The following is an 18,960-nucleotide window of genomic DNA, read 5'->3' as shown; positions in this document are numbered from 1 at the left end:
CCCTCCTCAATATATTCTTATACAAAATTTTGATCCCCAAATGAGAAACTTCTGCTAGACCTGGTTCGATTTCTTTGTTTGTTTCGGTCATTTATTAAAATTGTGCATTTTTTTAAAGATTTTATTTATTCATTATAGAGAGGGGAGAGAGAGAGAGAAGGGGGGAGGAGCAGAAAGCATCAACTCCCATATGTGCCTTGACCAGGCAAGCCCAGGGTTTTGAACTGGCAACCTCAGCATTTCCAGGTTGACGCTTTATCCACTGCACTGCCTCAGGTCAGGTTGAAATTGTGCCTTTTTTTTTTTTCATTTTTCTGAAGCTGGAAACGGGGAGAGACAGTCAGACAGACTCCCGCATGCGCCGGACCAGGATCCACCCGGCACGCCCACCAGGGGCAACGCTCTGCCCACCAGGGGGCAATGCTCTGCCCCTCCCGGGCGTCGCTCTGCCCAGACCAGAGCCACTCTAGCGCCTGGGGCAGAGGCCAAGGAGCCATCCCCAGCGCCCGGGCCATCTTTGCTCCAATGGAGCCTTGGCTGCGGAAGGGGAAGAGAGAGACAGAGAGGAAGGAGGGGGTTGGGGGTGGAGAAGCAAATGGGCGCTTCTCCTATGTGCCCTGGCTGGGAATCCAACCCGGGTTCCCCGCTCGCCAGGCCGACGTTCTACCGCTGAGCCAACCGGCCAGGGCAAAATTGTGCATTTTTTAATTTGGCCACCATAATAAATTCCTTTTTAGAAATTCATTGAATGATTAAGTATTTTACTAAAAAATCCCTCACATTATTTTCAGCTACTATTTGGTACGCTTTAGTTTAAACAAACAATTTTGATATAAACTAGAGTGCTCAATACAGCAATAAAGAGAAAAAATAAATAAAACTAGAGTGCTCAGATTCTTACGGTAAAATCTATTTTTAAAAATTATTTCTATTTCAAATGAATCATTTGGTGAACAAAGCTCATATAAAAGGAAACAGAAAAAGAAAGGGCGAGAAGACAAAAATTGACAACATCAAATTTGGCTGTGTCACACTTTACATTGCAAAGAACAGAAGTTCATTCACTCTCTTTTTTAAAGTGAGATTTATTGATTGATTTTAGAGACACAGAAAGATGAAGAAGGCAGAAAGACTGAGAGAAAAAAGAGAGAGAAATATTCATTTGTTGTTTCACTTAGTTGTGTGTTGTTATATGTGCCCTGACTGGGGTTGGAACCTGCAACCTTGGTATTTTGGGACACTGCTCTAAACCAACTGAACAGCCGACCAGGGAAAGCTCATTCAATCTTAAGGAAAAAGGGTTAACTGTAAGGACATGAATAATTTTAAATTGTTAAGCCATTTCATAACTGAGATGATTCGACAACTATTCAATAGTTACACCAGTGTCCACTTGGTCTCTCTCTCTGTCCTCTGGCGTCTCTCTTCTGTCAGCCTCAACTTTTCAAGTAGGGTACATGTGACTGGATTGTGTAATTCATGGTTGTGGAGTCTACCTACTGGGTCAACTCTGATTCTGGCACCTATCCCTGACAAAAGCACTTAGCTTCTTCTCTCTTTTTAAATAATTTTATTTACTGATTTATTAGCGACAAAGGGAGGGAGAGTAAGAGAGAGAAAAATATCAATCTGTGTCTGCATGTGCCCTGACCAGACACTGAACATACAACCTTTGCTTATCAGGTTGATAATCTAACAACTCACCTATCTGGCCAGTTAGTACAGGCCCCATGTATTTTTTCTTCTTTTCCAAGTGAGAGTAGGGGAGATAAAGAGACAAGACTCCTCCATGCACCCCGACCAGGATCCAGCCAGCAAGCCTCATCTGGGGCCATGCTTGCAACTGAGCTTTTTTTTTTTTTTTAGGGACAGAGAGCGAGTCAGAGAGAGGGATAGACAGGGACAGACAGACAGGAACAGAGAGAGATCAGAAGCATCAATCATCAGTTTCTTGTAGAGACAACTTAGTTGTTCATTGATTGCTTTCTCATATGTGCCTTGACCACGGGCCTTCAGCAGAACGAGTGACCCCTTGCTTGAGCCAGCGACTTCGGGTCCGAGCTGGTGAGCTTTTTTTTTTTTTGCTCAAGCCAGATGAGCCCTCACTCAAGCTGGCGACCTCAGGGTCTCGAACCTGGGTCTTCCGCATCCCAGTCCGATGCTCTATCCACTGTGCCACCGCCTGGTCAGGCGCAACTGAGCAATTTTTAGCACCTGAGGCAGAGACTCCACGGAGCCATCCTGAGCACCTAGGGCTGATGCACTTGAACCAATTGAGTCATGGCTGTGGGAAGAAAAGAGAGAGAAAAAAAGAGAGAAGGGTAAAGGAAAGGGGTTGAGAAGCAGATGTCAGTCACTTTTCCTGTGTGTCCTGACTGGGAATCAAACCCGGGACATCCACATGCCGGGCTGACACTCTACCACTGAGCTGACTGGCCAGGAGGCCCCACATTTTTAAAAACAAAATATAGCCCCCCACAGAAATAAAAATCCTGTATACCAATGTTTATTACAATGAAAAAAATGTATGTATGCACTTGAATACAAAAGGGACTGTGAAATAAAAATGTTTTTCAAAGTGGTGAGATTATAATTGGCTTTTCTCTCTCAGTTTTCACTGATATTGTTGTTTTAGGGCTCAAATTTTAAAAAGTTTTAAAAATATTTACAGCAATAAATTTAATAATGCCCAGATATTTTTTAACTGGTTGGCTCTAGATTTTTTAACCATTAAAATCCTTTGCTACGCAATCAGTGAAGTCAGATTAAATTTTTTTTTTTTTTTTTTTTTTGAAGTTGGAAATGGGGAGACAGTCAGACTCCTGCATGCACCTGACCGGGATCCACCCGGCATGCCCACCAGGGGGCGATGCTCTGCCCATCTGGGGCATTGCTCTGTTGTGACCAGAGCTGTTCTAGCGCCTGAGGGCGAGGCCATGGAGCCATCCTCAGCACCCAAGCCAACTTTGCTCCAATGGAGCTTTGGCTGTGGGAGGGGGAGAGAGAGACAGAGAGGAAGGAGAGGGGGAGGGGTGGAGAAGCAGATGGGCGCTTCTCCTGTGTGCCCTGGCTGGAAATCGAATCCAGGACTCCTGCATGCCAGGCCAACGCTCTACAACTGAGCCAACCAGCCAAGGCCAAATTTTTTTAAATGTGTAAAAGATGTATTTAATTTACATTCTAATTCAAAATGAGTCAATAGTTATTCCAGGCAGTTTCATCAAGTACATGGAGAATTCATTACTTGGAAATGCTGTATACTTTTTTTATTTTAGAGAGAGAGAAGGGAGGAGGAGCAGGAAACATCAACCCCCATATATGCCTTGACCAGGCAAGCCCAGGGTTTCAAACTGGCAACCTCACCATTCCCCGTTGATGCTTTTATCCATAGTGCCACCACAGGGCAGGCAATGCTGTATACTTTAAAAAATAAAATCTCAGATAATTTCCTCACACAAGCTTTTTTTAAAAAAATTGTATTTTATTTTAATTTATTGGATTGTCATAGATTCTAGTGTCTCCCCGAATACCTTCCCCCTCACACAAGCTTTTAAAGTATTTGCCCATCCCTCTACACAGCTGTAGTCATGCATCTGTTAACCTTTTTGTAAAATACCAGTAGGTCAAAATATATAAAGCATACTGAAACATTAGGAAAATATAGCTGTGAGGGTCAGGAGGTTAGGTATGGTTAACGTATTTATAGCAAGGGGGTATATTATAGCAAGTATAACACACACTCGGTCTTTTATAACTAATTTTAACTGACATGGATTTAAAATTAGAAATAACTATAGAAATCTTCAAAGAATTTTTAAAAATTCAATCAATTGGTGAACTGAGCTTTAGCTCTATTATCAGTGATGCTTGAGTTTTTCAGATTCCAAACAAAGGACCAATATTAGCATCCATAGCCAACAGATACAGTTCTAAGTGTTTAGAATGATGGATCAGGTGGAATATATATTTATTAGAGTACCTAATTACAATGATTGCTCAGTAATTTAACAATCACCATTGTTTCTAATAGTATTGATGTGTAAATTATAAAACATTAGTTACTTAATCGTATGGTAAGTATGATTAAACTTTACTCAAGAATCATGAGGAATATTTCTAATGATTTGCAATAAGAATGTAATGTTCAACCAAGTTAATCGAGTGGGAACTGCATTTGTCTGCCACCTGGGGGATTCATAGAAACACTGCAAGTAGTAAAATTCATAGTAATAAAATATTACAATATGTGTTAACAGTATATTTGTCTTATAGTGATATTGGCTGAAACATACATACATATGTATACACACACATGTATGAATAATTGTAGCCAATGAGGTAGTGAAAAACCAAGAAACTTATATTCTGGATGTCAAGTGAGAAAAATATTTCCAAAGGAAGGACGTGATCAGTTGCATCATTGCTGGTAGATCAAATAAGATGAAGAGAACTGAAGACTGACCACTGCATTTGGCAAATTGGAAGGTCATAGGTGACCAGAACAAGAGCTGTTTCTGGATGTTTTATGTTTTTTTATGCATTTATGTGCATATGTTCTCATTTATGACATTTTTCTAATCCATTAATACAGGAGTATAGGAAACTATTAATTTTTATAAGATCTTATATTTGGCCACCTTACTGGATCTCATTATTATTTCTAATAGTTTGTCAATTAATTTACTTTTATCTTCTAGGTAGAAAATCATATTGTTGGAAACCATTGACAGATTTATCTTACTTTCCAGTATTTGCATTCCACTTGGCATTAGTTGGGATCTCCAGTGCAGTGTAGTGTAGAATTGAAAGTGTCCATTTCTGTAATTTAAAATGATTTGCTGTAACCCTGGCTGGATGCTTAACTGGTTGGAGTGTTGTCCCCAAGTGCAGAGGTTGCCAGTTTGATCCTCAGTCAGGGCACGTACAGCTTGATGTTCCTGTCTCTCTCTCCCTGCCTCTCTCTCTAAAAAAATAATTAATTAAATACAATTATTTTCTGCAGGTTTCTGGGAAATATTTAACAGATTGGTAAGTTTCTAGAGATTTTCTTTTTTTTAAATGATAAATGTGTAGAATTTTATCAAATATTGTAACATAACTACAAGATGATAAGTTTTTTAAAAATTGTTAATATAACAATATATTTGTTAATATATAAGGTCTACCGGAAAGTTCTGTCCGTTTTTGGAATAAAACAAAATACAAACTTTTCTTAACATCAATAAACTTTATTAAATAATATAATTGCCATTATTATTAATGATTTATTGCCAGCATGAGGGCAATTTGTATATCCCATTTTTGAAAAATTTTTATCTTTTGATGTGAAAAATTGAACCAGTGCTTGTTTGATATCTTCTTCATTTTTTAATTTTTTGCCCTTCAAAAAATTTTGTAAGGACAAAAACAAGTGATAGTCGGAGGGTGCTAAGTCCAGGGAATATGGTGGATATGACAGACATGCTTCTATAGCATTTCTTCCTTGTTGAAATTCGTAAAAATTACAGTGGCATAAGTGAACTTTATCAGTAGTCATGGGTACACTATCGCTTCACACATAAGACTAACGTGAATCAACTTTGTTTTAGTTAATTTGCTACGTCAGTATGTATACATTAAGTGATAAAAATTGAGAGGCACACGTGCGCCAAATAAACATGTGCTTACGTGTCGAAACTTGTTGTGATAGAAGTGGACAGAACTTTCCGGTAGACCTTATATTTCCTAATGTTAATACATTCTTATGGATAAATCTAATTTATATTTTCTTTTTAAACCCTGTGCTGACTCCCACATGCAGCCCAACTGGGATCCACCCAGCAACCCCCGTCTGGGGCCAATGCTCTACCTATCTGAGGCCATGCTTGCAACCGAACTATTTTAGCACCTGAGGCAGAGGCTCCACAGAGCCATCTTCAGTGCCCAGGGCCAATGTGCTCAAACCATTTGAGCCATGGCTGCAGGAAGGAAAGAGAGAAAGAGAGGAAAAGAGAGAGAGAAAGAGAGAGAGAGAGAAGAGAAGCAGATTGTTGCTTCTCCTGTGTGCCCTTACTGGAAACCAGACCCGGGACACGGACACACAGGCTCTACCACTGAGCCAACTGGTCAGAGCCACTGGCTGATTCTTGTACGTGCACTGACCAGGATTAAACCTGCAACTCTGGTTTATCGGGACAACGCTCTAACTAACCGATAAACCCACTGATTTCAATTTGTGGATTTTGATTTTGGATTCTTCCAATTTTTTTCATAGTAAAATTGGGTTTAGGATTAGTTAGAAAATCCCAACCTTGTACAATTTTGGTATCAAAATTATTTTCAGCTCTAAAATGATGTTGGGAGTTAATGAAAGGAATGAACTAAACCAATTCTAAAAATATTAATTATTACTATACTAGAGGATAAATCCCCAAATTCTAGTGCTAATTTACACATTCCAAGTGATAGCTAAAACAAAATTTTGATTGATTTTTAATTCACTCAAAAGTGCCCATTGGATTCAATTCACTTGGAAAGTGAGTTATTAGTATAGCTAATATCCATGAGAACTTGGCACTGTGTCTGGGCTGTTTCTAAAGTACATAGCATCTAAGATGACCCTTAATGACCTCCACCTCCTTGCATTCACACTCTGTGTAATCCCCTTCTCTTGAGTGAATTTATTGGCCAGCTTCTGATGAATCAAATATGGTACAAGTGCCAAAGTGAGCAGGGTACAAGTGATGGGATGTCACCTCTAAGATAAGATTATAAAAGACAGTGGTTTCTGTGCTGGATATTCTCTTTCTTGGACTGCTCACTCTGAGGAAGGCCACCCACCATACTGTCAGGCTGCCCTGCAGAGAGAGTTTCATGTGAAAAGAAACTGAGGGAGGACTCTAGCAAACAGCAAGGAAATGAGATCCTTCATTTGACAGCCCTGAGCAACAAAGACCCACATAAGTATGCTTGAAAATAAATCTTTTTATTTTATTTTATTTTTTCATTTTTCCGAAGCTGTAAACAGGGAGGCAGTCAGACAGACTCCCGCATGCGCCTGACCGGGATCCACCTGGCATGCCCACCAGGGGGCGAAGCTCTGCCCATCTGGGGCGTTGCTCTATTGCAACCAGGGCCATTCTAGCACCTGAGGCAGAGGCCATGGAGCCATCCTCAGCGCCCGGGCCAACTTTGCTCTAGTGGAGCCTTGGCTGCAGGAGGGGAAGAGAGAGACAGAGAGGAAGGAGAGGGGGAGGGTTGGAGAAGCAGATGGGTGCCTCTCCTGTGTGCCCTGGCCGGGAATCGAACCCGGGACTTCTGCACGCCAGGCAGATGCTCTACCGCTGAGCCAACCGGCCAGGGCCTTTTTCTTTTATTTTCTAATATTTTATTTAGAAAATTACATTTAATGGGGTGGAAAATCCTTTTCTAACTAGGTCTTTCTGTTTTAGATTTTATAAAATTGATTTTACAGAGAGAGAGAGAGGTAGGGAAAAAGAAAAGTATCAACTTATAGTTAGTTCACTTTATTCGTTCGTTTACTGTTTGCTTGTTGTTTGTGCCTTGACCCGACAAGCCCAGGGTTTCAAACCAGCAACCTCAGTGTTCCAGGTTGATGCTCCATCCACTGCGCCACCACAGGCCAGGCTCTAGTCAGGTTTTTGTTTGTTTTCTTTTGTGACAGAGAGAGAGACAGAGAGGACAGATAGGGACAGACAGCAAGGGAGAGAGATGAGAAGCATCGATTCTTCCTTGCGGCTCCTTAGTTGTTCATTGATTGCTTTCTCATATGTGCCTTGATTGTGGGGCTACAGCAGAGCGAGTGACCCCTTGCTCAAGCCAGCAACCTTGGGATCAAGCCAGCAACCTTGGGCTTTAAGCCGCGACCATGGGGTCATGTTTATGATCCCATGCTCAAACCAGATGAGCCCATGCTCAAGCCAGCAACCTCAGAGTTTTGAACCTGGGTCCTCTGCGTCCAATTTATTGCGCCTGCCTGGTCAGGCTCTAGTCAGGTTTTGTTATGTTTTTTTACAGAGACAGAGCGAGAGTCAGAGAGAGGGATAGATAGGGACAGACAGACAGGAACGGAGAGAGATGAGAAACATCAATCATCAGTTTTTTGTTATGACACCTTAGTTGTTCATTGATTGCTTTCTCATATGTGCCTTGACCACGGGCCTTCAGCAGACCAAGTAACCCCTTGCTTCAGCCAGGGACCTTGGGTCCAAGCTGGTGAGCTTTGCTTAAACCAGATGAGCCCACACTCAAGCTGGTGACCTCAGGGTCTTGAACCTGGGTCCTCTGCATCCCAGTCCAACGCTCTATCCCAGGGGTCGAGAACCTTTTTGGCTGAGAGAGCCATGAACGCCACTTTTTTTTTTTTTTTACAGAGACAGAGAGTCAGAGAGGGGGATAGACAGGGACAGACAGACAGGAACGGAGAGATGAGAAGCATCAATTATTAGTTTTTTGTTGCGCGTTGCGACTTCTTAGTTGTTCATTGATTGCTTTCTCATATGTGCCTTGACCGTGGGCCTTCAGCAGACTGAGTAACCCCTTGCTGGAGCCAGCGACACTGGGTCCAAGCTGGTGAGTTTTTTGCTCAAGCCAGATGAGCCTGCGCTCAACCTGGCGACCTCAGGGTCTTGAACCTGGGTCCTTCTACATCCCAGTCCAACGCTCTATCCACTGCGCCACCGCCTGGTCAGGCGAACGCCACATATTTTAAAATGTAATTCCGTGAGAGCCATACAACAACCCGTGTGCGTTACACATTATCCAATAAAAACTTGGTATTGTCCCAGAGGACAGCTGTGATTGGCTCCAGCCACCCACAACCATGAACATGAGCAGTAGGAAATGAATGGATTGTAATACATGAGAATGTTTTATATTTTTAACGTTATTATTATTTTTATTAAAGATTTGTCTGCGAGCCAGATGCAGCCATCAAAAGATGCCACATCTGGCTCACGAGCTATAGGTTCCTGACACCTGCTCTATCCACTGCACCACCGCCTGGTCAGGTTCTGCTCAGGTTTTTTTGTTTGTTTGTTTGTTTACAGAGACAGAGAATGAGTCAAAGAGAGGGATAGATAGGGACAGACAGACAGGAACGGAGAGATGATGAAGCATCAATCATTAGTTTTTCATTGCGCATTGTGACACCCTAGTTGTTCATTGATTGCCTTCTCATATGTGCCCTGACCGCAGGCCTTCAGCAGACCGAGTAACCCCTTGCTGGAGCCAGCGACCCTGGGTTCAAGCTGGTGGGCTTTTGCTCAAACCAGATGAGCCAGCACTCAAGCTGGCGACCTTGGGGGTCTCGAACCTGGGTCCTCTGCATCCCAGTCCAACGCTCTATCCACTGCGCCACCGCCTGTTCAGGATCTACTCAGGTTTTTTTTTTTTTTTTTTTTTTTTTTTTTAATACTTTTTATTATTATTATTATTATTTTTTATTTTATTTATTCATTTTAGAAAGGAGAGAGAGAGGGAGAGAGAGAGAAACAGAGAGAGAGAGAAGGGGGAGGAGCAGGAAGCATCAACTCCCATATGTGCCTTGACCAGGCAGGCCCAGGGTTTCAAACCGGCGACCTCAGCATTTCCAGGTCGACACTTTATCCACTGCGCCACCACAGGTCAGGCCTACTCAGGTTTTAAGATGAGACTTCAGACCCAGACAACAGCTTAGCTGCAAACTCATGAGAGAACTTAAGCCAGAGGTACCCAGCTAAGCTGGGCCCCGAGTCCCTTCTTTTCAAATTATTTTGCAAAATAACCCCAAACAAACTATGTAGGTAAATACATATATATAAAGCAATCATGCCAAAATGTTAGTCTAGTCACTGGATCAAGGTGGTGGGTATACAGGTATTCATTGAATTATTCTTTGAACTGTTGATTCTTTAAAGGTTTTCATTAAAAATATTGAGAAAAAAATGGCATTTGAGTCAAACTTTGAACACTAGAATGTGAATGCTATTTTTTTTTTTTTGTATTTTTTGTATTTTTCTGAAGCTGGAAACGGGGAGGCAGTCAGACAGACTCCCGCATGCGCCCGACCGGGATCCACCTGGCACACCCACCAGGGGGTGATGCTCTTCCCATCCGGGGCATCACTCTGTCGCGACCAGAGCCACTCTAGCACCTGGGGCAGAGGCCAAGGAGCCATCCCCAGCGCCTGGGCCATCTTTGCTCCAATGGAGCCTTGGCTGCAGGAGGGGAAGAGAGAGACAGAGAGGAAGGAGAGGGGGAGGGGTGGAGAAGCAGATGGGCGCCTCTCCTGTGTGCCCTGGCCGGGAATTGAACTCGGGACTTCCACACACCAAGCCGACGCTCTACCACTGAGCCAACCGGCCAGGGCCTATTTTTAAAGAATATTGTTCTTGCCCTGGCCCCAGTAGCTGTTAGAGCATTATACAGAAGTGCAGAGTTTGCTGGTTCAATCCCTGGTCAGGGCACATACAGGACAGACTGATGTTTCTCTCTCTTTCTCCTTATCCCCCTTCCTGTCTCTAACATCACTAAAAATAAACATTATAAACTTTTTAATTTTTTTAATTAGTTTTTTAATTAAGTGAAAGGAGGAGAGATAGTGAGACAGACTTCTTTCTACATGCGCCTTGACCGCACCCATCTGGGGCCGATGCTCTGACCATCTGAGCTATCCTCAGCACCCCTGCTGATGTTCAAACCAATGGAGCCACTGGCTGTGGGAGGGGAAGAGGGGAAGAAGGAAAGAAAGGGGAGAGGGAGGGAATCGAACTCAGGATGTCCATGTCCACACACTGGGCGGACACTATCTACTGAGCCAACTGTTCAGGACCAGTACAAAATTTTAAAAAAGAATTACTGTACTTCCATTAGTTCATCATAGACAAACTCAGAAAATAGATAAAAATTATTTTATACAATCTAAGTACTGTATATAATATATACATATATTCTGCACACCTTACTTAATGTACACTACTTTTGTATTCTGTGTTTTCACCTAACAATATCATGAATGTCTTTCTGTCTTTTTGGCTGCATGACATTCCACTGTAGCGATGCCTTATGATTATATTTAACTAGTATACTGTTGTTGGATGGTGCAATAAATATGTTAATATAAATCTTTTGCTCATGTGTCTAGTTACTAGTAAGGGTAAGAATTTAAGCTGTGCAAAGGGCAGAGGTGGAAATACAGGCAGAGGCGGGAGACTGGAGAGAATGGGGGTGTAGGGGAAAAATTCGTTTCCTTTGGCACATAGGCCACTATAGGCAAGGAGGGTGTAAGAAGACATGATCGTTGAATGGAAAGGAGTTTGAGACGATAAGCTTACTTAATCTTGGCCCATGCCAAGTTGTGTTTTGAGCACTTTTTTTAGCGTATAACTTACTCAAATCGCAGGTACTATTGTCATTCCATTCTATAGCAAGGGAACTGAGATACGGAGAACTTGAATTGCCCAAAGCTACCACTCTCGTGAAAGATGAAGTCAGGATTCAAAAGAATGTCGTCGGGCTCCCAGAGCCTGGGCGCTATTGTCCCCGTTTTACAGACGAGGAAAAATGGAGATGCTGAGCTTAACACTCGGGCCTTACTGACTTCATAAGGCTTAGACACAACAGTAGACAGGGACAGCAGAAATTAGTAGGGGCTTCCTCTGTCCCTCTCATCCCCAAGGAGCATAAAAAGCATTAGCTGAGACCACAGAAAATCTTGATCGATTCCTTATCACCCAAACACAGAAGGCAATTAACATTTAGCATTGGTCCCTAAGATGGCCAGTGTGCCTGAACTTAACTGATTGTCAGTCAGGATTCAACAGTAAATCGGGATCCACATCTTGATAATTAAGTTCCAAAAGTAGCGCGAACCTTCAAGCAGAAGTTTCCCGCCTCCTAGCCGGTTGCAGCCAGTTCTACAACAGCCAAACTGGCCCAGGGGCATGACGTCATCACGGGCCATGAACCCGCCCCCTGGTATCTCTGCTTCTGCGCGGTCAAGTAACTGGTGAGTTGAACTCTTAACTCCTCCCACTGCCCCGGAAGTTAATATCGAAGCCACACCTCTCTCCTCGACCGGCAGGGGCGCAGCCATTTTAATTCATAGCTGAGTGGGCGGTGGCGATTTATGTTGGCTGTCTGGCTCTACTGGTCTGGGGGATAACTTTACTGGTCTGGGGAGGTTTTTAGTTTAATTTTTCTTTTCTAGCTTCACTTCGCGGGCCAGTTTACACGTTCTAAATATCTGAGACCATGTCAGGCGACGCATCTGCGGAGCAGGTGAGGAAAGAGTGGTGGGGCCTCGTGGCGACCTCTTCTCTCCACGACTCTGTTGGTCCTGCTTCTCCAGCCGTGTTCGCTTGAGGAAGGGATCAGGGGGTCTTATGAACCCGGAGAACCGGGTACAGAAAAATAATGGGAATGTGGAGCAAGATCTGACTGAGATTTAAAGTTACTTTTTGGCTTCTCTGTTATAGACGTTAATGTGAACACATTTGATTTAGACAATAGCCGGGAAGCCGCCTCGTCCAGTTTAGGTTCAAGGGACTACTCCGGTTGGATGCCTACCTTCGATACCATTTTGATGTTAGGGTTGTTAGGAATGGATTGTTTAAACATGTACTCGCTGTTTAAAAAAAAACAATTTGACAATATTTCCTCCGCCCTTTCTCTAATATATACTGTACCCAGAAATAGGTTAATAGCTTGGGAAATAATTTGAGATTAAATTAATGTGGTCAAATAGACTCTTCTCAGAGCGAATGAGGAAAGAGCATGGTTTTGCTGGGTAAGAGTTAGGAATTTTGTAGCTTGCTCCCGCTTCCTTCTTTTTAGCTCTTCTGTTTACATTTCATTTCCGTTTTACAGCGAGACAAATAATGCGAAATTGATAAATCGGAAACAAGTCTGTTTCGAGCCCTGTAAATAAAAGCATCTGTTTTCATAATGGATAAGTGGCTTTTAAATATTTCAAAATTCACAATTTTAGATGATTTGTTTCTTTTGCTCTTTATTCAGAATTTTGTGGTACAGTGTTTACCTTTTAGTTTGAAAGGTGAAACTGATATTTTATGAAAGATGTTACTTATTTTTTCTATTTAAGTTTTGGTATGTTTAGGTAAATAGTTTTCAAGATGGAGGCTAGCCAGTCTGCAGTCTTAATTTTCTGAAATTTCCCATTGCCATAGCAACGAAATACACCTAGTTTTTTCGTTTTTCCAGTTCTCCGCTTATAAGGTGGAGGGTAGTCTAAGTGACTGAGGTTTGGCTAACTGAATTTTGTGTTTGCTTGTCCACTGATTTCAGCCCTGAAATCTTTGCAGTGGTTACATTTTATATGATGCCCAAGAATGCAGTCTTAAAATTATATCAAATTTTTTATGCATTCCTATTCTTTTTGTGGGCTCTTTTTTTTTTAATCTAAAAGTGGAGGAGGAGTAATGTACAGAAGTTTCATTGAAAGATTTTGGAATTTATTGTTAACTATTAAATTTGAACTTGTAAAGACACTGAAATGTTGCTGTGATCTTTAATATTTCAGAACTGTGGTGTTTTAAAAGGGAGAGATGTTGGTGAAAATTTACGGGGGAAAAAAATCTCACCCAAAGGTTTTATTGTGCAAAGATTGGAAAAGAGAAAAGTTAAAAGTGCAATGAACACCTACAATAAAATTCTTAACGTAGAATCAATTGTTAAACATTTTGCCATATCTGCTTTATCTTCCATATTTATTTAAAAATAAATCAACAAATATTTCAGCATTCCCAATATTCAGCATCAGCCCCACATAATTCAGCATTGATGCCTTTATATAACCGTCATGCCTTTTTCCCACCTAAGAAAATGAATACTATATCATTTCTAAAATCCAGTTCTTATTAAAATTTCCCCAGTTGTCCCAAGAATATGATTCCTAGTTTTGGGGTTTATCTTTAAATCAGAATATAATCTAGGTTCACATTGCATCATTCGGTTATGTCTCTTGAATAGTTCCCCAGTTTTATATCCCCTAAGATATTGTCTGTTTGAAGAATTCAGGACAGTTTTCATTAAAAACTTCTTATTTTCTGGATTTGTTTGGTTTTTACTTATACAGTGTTATTTAACTTGTCCCTTCATCTTTTATATTTCATGAAACCTAAACTCAGAGCTTTGATAATATTTGGGTTATATTTGGATAGAATACGTGATAACATTATATTAAAAGAAACTTCAGGCTAACCTGGCCAGGCAGTGGCACAGTGGAAAAAGCATCAGACTGGGATACAGAGGACCGAGGTTGGAACCCCGAGGTGGGGGACTTGAGCACCGGGTCACTCTCTCTGCTGTAGCACCTTCCCTCAGCCCCGGTCAAGGCACATAAGAGAAAGTAGTCAGTGAACAACTAAGGTGCCTCAACAAAGAATTGATGCTTCTCATCTTTCTCCCTTTCTGTCTGTGTGTCCCTATCTGCCCCTCTCTCTGTCTCTGTCACAAAAAAAAGAAAGAAACTTTAAGCTAGTTCTGCTGTTAGTGATGTTTAAATTTGATCACTTGGTTAGGGTTATACTGCAGTTATCTGTTCATTGTAAAAAATTATTTTCCTCTTTGCAGTTAGTAATCTATGGGTTGGTTCTTAATACTGTGTTCTTCAGTGACCTTTTATCTAATTTATCACTTGATAATCTTTGAATAATTCAGTTATTACATTAGAGGTGGCAAGTGTTGGTTGTTTTAAAATTCTAATATTCTGACTCTACTTACTGGCTCATATTTTTCCATAAAGAGGTTTCCACCTTTTTTCCCCCCCTTTTCAAAAATTGAGTATTGCTATGTATTCATAGTTTTCTACTTAATGTGTTAAAATCAGTTGCATCCATTTTTCTTTTGGTTCACCTTGTCCCGAATTTTATGATGGCTGCTATGTTTTTTTTCTTAAAAATGTTTTTTGCATTTGATTACCAACAAAGAGTCATCTTCATATAATCTTTAACTTTTTAAAAAACTTTTATTCATCAATTTTAGGGAGAAAGAGAAAACCATCAGTTTGTTGTTCCACTTAATCATGCATTTTATTGGTTGATTTTTGTATGTGCCCTGACCAGGGATTGAGCCTACAACGTTGGCATGTTGGGATGACACTCAAACCAACTGAGTTACATGGCCAGAGCCTACACTTTTTCTTTAGCTTTTTAATGTTACATATCTAGCAGTAGAAAAAAAAAAGTGTAGTATAATATTCCTATCACAGAGCTTTAACTCATGGCAAATTTTGTTTTCTCCATCAGGGGGAGAGAGGGAAACATCAATTTGTTGTTCCACTTATTCATGCATTCATTGGTTGATTATTGTAGAGGCTTCAACTCATGGCAAATCTTGTTTCTTTCATACTTTCACTTGTTCTTCCCACCCTCCTTACTTTAAATCAAATCCTAGGTATTGTATTACTCAGCTTTAACTGAAATGGTAATTAAAAGATATCTTAAAGCGTGACATGATTTAAACTGAATCAATTGGCTTCCTTTGTTATGTGTGATAAGACAACAGTCCTGAAAATTTAAAGGAAAAGAGGACTGCTTGAAGTGTGAACCAGAAAAAGAGACTAAGTAAAAGTGAAGAATAAAAGAAAAATCAAAACCACTCTGAATCATGGATATGCTTTGGGAAGATGCCAATAGACAAAGAATCCTGAAAGTTATAAATTGTAGATTTCTTTTAGCCTTTTGGAATTGAAGCTTTAAAAAAAGTTTGTTGAATAAACCCAGTAACGGTTTTAATTTGTTACTCAAAAATATAGATGGTCATTTCTTTCTTGGTACTGAATCTGTGAATTTATGCCCTTTGGAAACAAGAAATGATTGTAGACAACCAAAATCAGTGGTAAGATTTATTGTAAATATTTTTTACTCTTTTAAGAAGGTTCAGGCCTTGGCCAGTTTTCCTGGTCGATAGAGTACTGGCCAGGCATGCAGATGTCCCTGTTTCAATCCCTGGTCAGGACAATCTGCTTCTCTTCCCCTTTCTCTCCCTTCCCCTTTCTGCCTCTCTATCTCCCTGAATCTCAAAACGAGAAAAAGAGCCTGGACTCTAGTGGCACAGTGAATAAAGCCTCAACCTGGAATGCCTCAGGTCGCTGGTTCAAAACCCTGGGCTTTCCCTGTCAAGGCACATACAGGAAGCAACTACTACGAATTGATGCTTCCCACTTCTCCCCCCTCTCTCCCTCCCTCCCTTCTCTAAAAATCAATAAATAAAATTAATGAAAAAATTCCATTTTTGCATTTCTAAAGCTATTTAAATTACCTTGCAGTGTTTGTGGGTATTCTTCTGGAGCTTCCTGTTTACATTTTGTGAGTTTAATGGTGACAGAACTGTACACAGCACTTTACCCCTCCTAACAACACATCTGGTTCCTCTGTGGAATCATAGCTATGTTTTTATCTTGCAGGTTTTTTTTAAACTGCTTGGTTCAACTTTTGATCTTGTTTCTTCTTAGCTCTGTTTTACTTTGTACACTGCTCCCAACAGCATTTACACTAGTCCCTACAGTAGACTATTGTTTTGATTTCTTCTACTGGGATTAAGCTTGGGTTGAAGGTGCTACCTTATTTATTTATTCTTTTTTTTTTTTTTTTTTAATTTTAGCACGAGAAGAAGGGGGAGAGAGAGGGAAAGTCAAGAACATCAATCTGTTCCTGTATGTGCCCTTACTGGTATCGAATTGGCAACCTCTGTAGATTCTGGACGATGCTCTAGTCTAACCAACTGAGCTAGTCAGCCAAGGCTGCCTTTATTGTTGCATCTTGAAAACCTAGGAAATACAGTTTCATACTTAAAGGTGTACAGTAAATGAATAGATGAATTTGGACCAGAGCTATACGTAATATATTACATATTCTCAAGTAATTTAATCCTGCGGAAACAAGTACATAAATAATGAATACAGAATAAATATTTGGGGCACAAGTGTAGGTGGTTTCAAAAGTTTTGTTAGATAAGAGGTTTGGGCCAAGTCAATTCATATGAACCTTTTAAGTCTCTAAAATGTTTCTACAGCCTTACCTTTTAGATACAAGACTTGACTTTTTAAACATACTGTAGCCTGACCAGGTGGTGGCGCAGTGGATAGAGCGTCGGACTGGGATGCGGAAAACCCAGGTTCGAGACCCCGAGGTCGCCAGCTTGAGCGTGGGCTCATCTGGTTTGAGCAAAAATTCACCAGCTTGGACCCAACCTTGGCTCAAGCAAGGGGTTACTCGGTCCACTGAAGGCCCATGGTCAAGGCACATATGAGAAAGCAATGAACAACTAAGGTGTCGCAGTGCGCAACGAAAAACTAATGATTGATGCTTCTCATCTCTGTTCCTGTCTGTCCCTGTCTATCCCTCACTCTGACTCTCTCTCTGTCTCTGTAAAAAAATAAAAGTTTTTTTTTTTTTTTAAATAAACATACTGTAGACTATCCTAAAATTAGGAAAAGCTAAAAAATATGAACAGAATGATCCTCACTTTGGAAAAATGTTATGCCTTGATACCCAAATTGCCATTCGTTCTTAATAAAGAGGTGAATTCAGGACCATAAACCAGTGTTTTGCTTTTGGTGAAAATAAGTTTGTAAACGTAAAATATATGAAAAATATATGATCTGTTATATACTGATGAATGAGGAAAGAAAGATGAAACGTACAATGTTGAAAACTGAAGTCTTTTTACTTTGGGGGGTAATTATTTTTACCAGCAGTTAAGAGGTAACAGAAATGCCAATTTTTTTTTTTAAGTTAAAGGAATTAAGCTAGTTATAATAAATAACTTTTTTTTCCCTCCGGAGTAAGAAACAGGGAGGCAGTCAGACAGACTTCTGCATGCGCCTGACTAGGACCTACCCAGCATACCCCCCAGGGGGCAATGCTCTGCCCAGTTTGAGCATTACTCCGTTGCAGCTGGAGCCATTCTTGCACCTGAGGTGGAGGCCATGGAGCCATCCTCAGCGCCCGGGCCAACTTTGCTCCAATGGAGCCTTGGCAGCAGGAGGGGAAGAGAGAGAAAAAGGAGAGGTGGAAGAGTGGAGAAGCAGATGGTTGCTTCTCCTGTGTGCCCTGGCCGGGAATCGAACTCAGAGCCTCCACACGCCGGGATGCTTTACCGCTGATCCAACTGGCCAGGGCCTTGCCAAATAGTTTTAAAGCCAAAGTGTGTGAAGTTTAGGAAGAGGAAGAGAACGGGCTAAGTATGTATGTTACATGATACTTTCTTTGGGCCTAATTATTTTTATGTTCTTGGCAACAAAATCTTTCTGTGGTAGCCTTTCCTACTTTTTCCCCTCCTATTTTTAAGTAGTATTTTAGTGGTAGTCAACCTGGTCCCTACCACACCCTAGTGGGCGTTCCAGCTTTCATGGTGGGTGGTAGTGGAGCAGCCAAAGTATAAATAAAAAGATAGATTTAACTATAGTAGGTTGTTTTATAAAGATTTATTCTGCCAAACTCAGCAAAAATCTGACATAAAGTACTTGGTAAGTAATTATTATTATATGCTTTAACTTGCTGTAACTCTGCTTTATAAATTTTATAAAGTAAAGTTACTTCCCTACTTTATAAATCACCATTACTGTGGAACTGGTGGGTGGTTAGAAAATTTTACTACTAACAGATACAAAAGTGGGCAGTAGGTACAATATAAGAAGGTCAACTACCCCTGTGGTATTTAGTATGACAGTTTTGGACAGGCAGCTTTGCTTTAATCTTTATTGTTAATGTTTACTGAGAAAACTACTGTACAGAGTATTTGACAGTGGTTTCTAAGAGACATTGCTCTGTGTTGACAGAACTACATACTGGTTTAACGTAGAGATTCAGCAGAAAGGTATAGTTAGGAGAGATTGCATTCTTTAAGCAATAGGATTACAGGAGTTTCAGGAAATACAGGAGTTGACATTCTGGATAGACCTGGGGCAGCAAAATCTGCATTCAGATGTTTGTACCTATTACGCGGACAACTGCCAAA

General features: G+C 40.9%; 1 protein-coding gene and 1 non-coding gene across 2 annotated transcripts in view; one reads left to right on the top strand and one right to left on the bottom strand.

Annotated features, from left to right (window-relative positions):
• Positions 1-7,266: 7,266 nt before the first annotated feature.
• TRNAA-GGC (transfer RNA alanine (anticodon GGC)) lies at positions 7,267-7,342 on the bottom strand. Its single transcript has one exon. It is a non-coding gene; the product is annotated as a tRNA-Ala (tRNA).
• Positions 7,343-12,054: 4,712 nt separating this feature from the next.
• Positions 12,055-18,960, top strand: part of CSTF3 (cleavage stimulation factor subunit 3) — a 79,501-nt gene continuing 72,595 nt past the window's right edge. The window contains exon 1 of the mRNA XM_066251235.1: positions 12,055-12,258. Within this exon, the coding sequence (XP_066107332.1) occupies positions 12,232-12,258 (27 nt within the window). The 5' untranslated portion in view covers positions 12,055-12,231. The remainder of the gene's footprint in view (positions 12,259-18,960) is intronic.

The sequence above is a fragment of the Saccopteryx bilineata genome, chromosome 1 (genome assembly GCF_036850765.1).
Source record: "Saccopteryx bilineata isolate mSacBil1 chromosome 1, mSacBil1_pri_phased_curated, whole genome shotgun sequence".
Lineage (NCBI taxonomy): Eukaryota > Metazoa > Chordata > Mammalia > Chiroptera > Emballonuridae > Saccopteryx > Saccopteryx bilineata.
The sequence above is the reverse complement of the archived record's forward strand: the minus strand, read 5'-3'. Positions and strand labels throughout refer to the sequence as shown.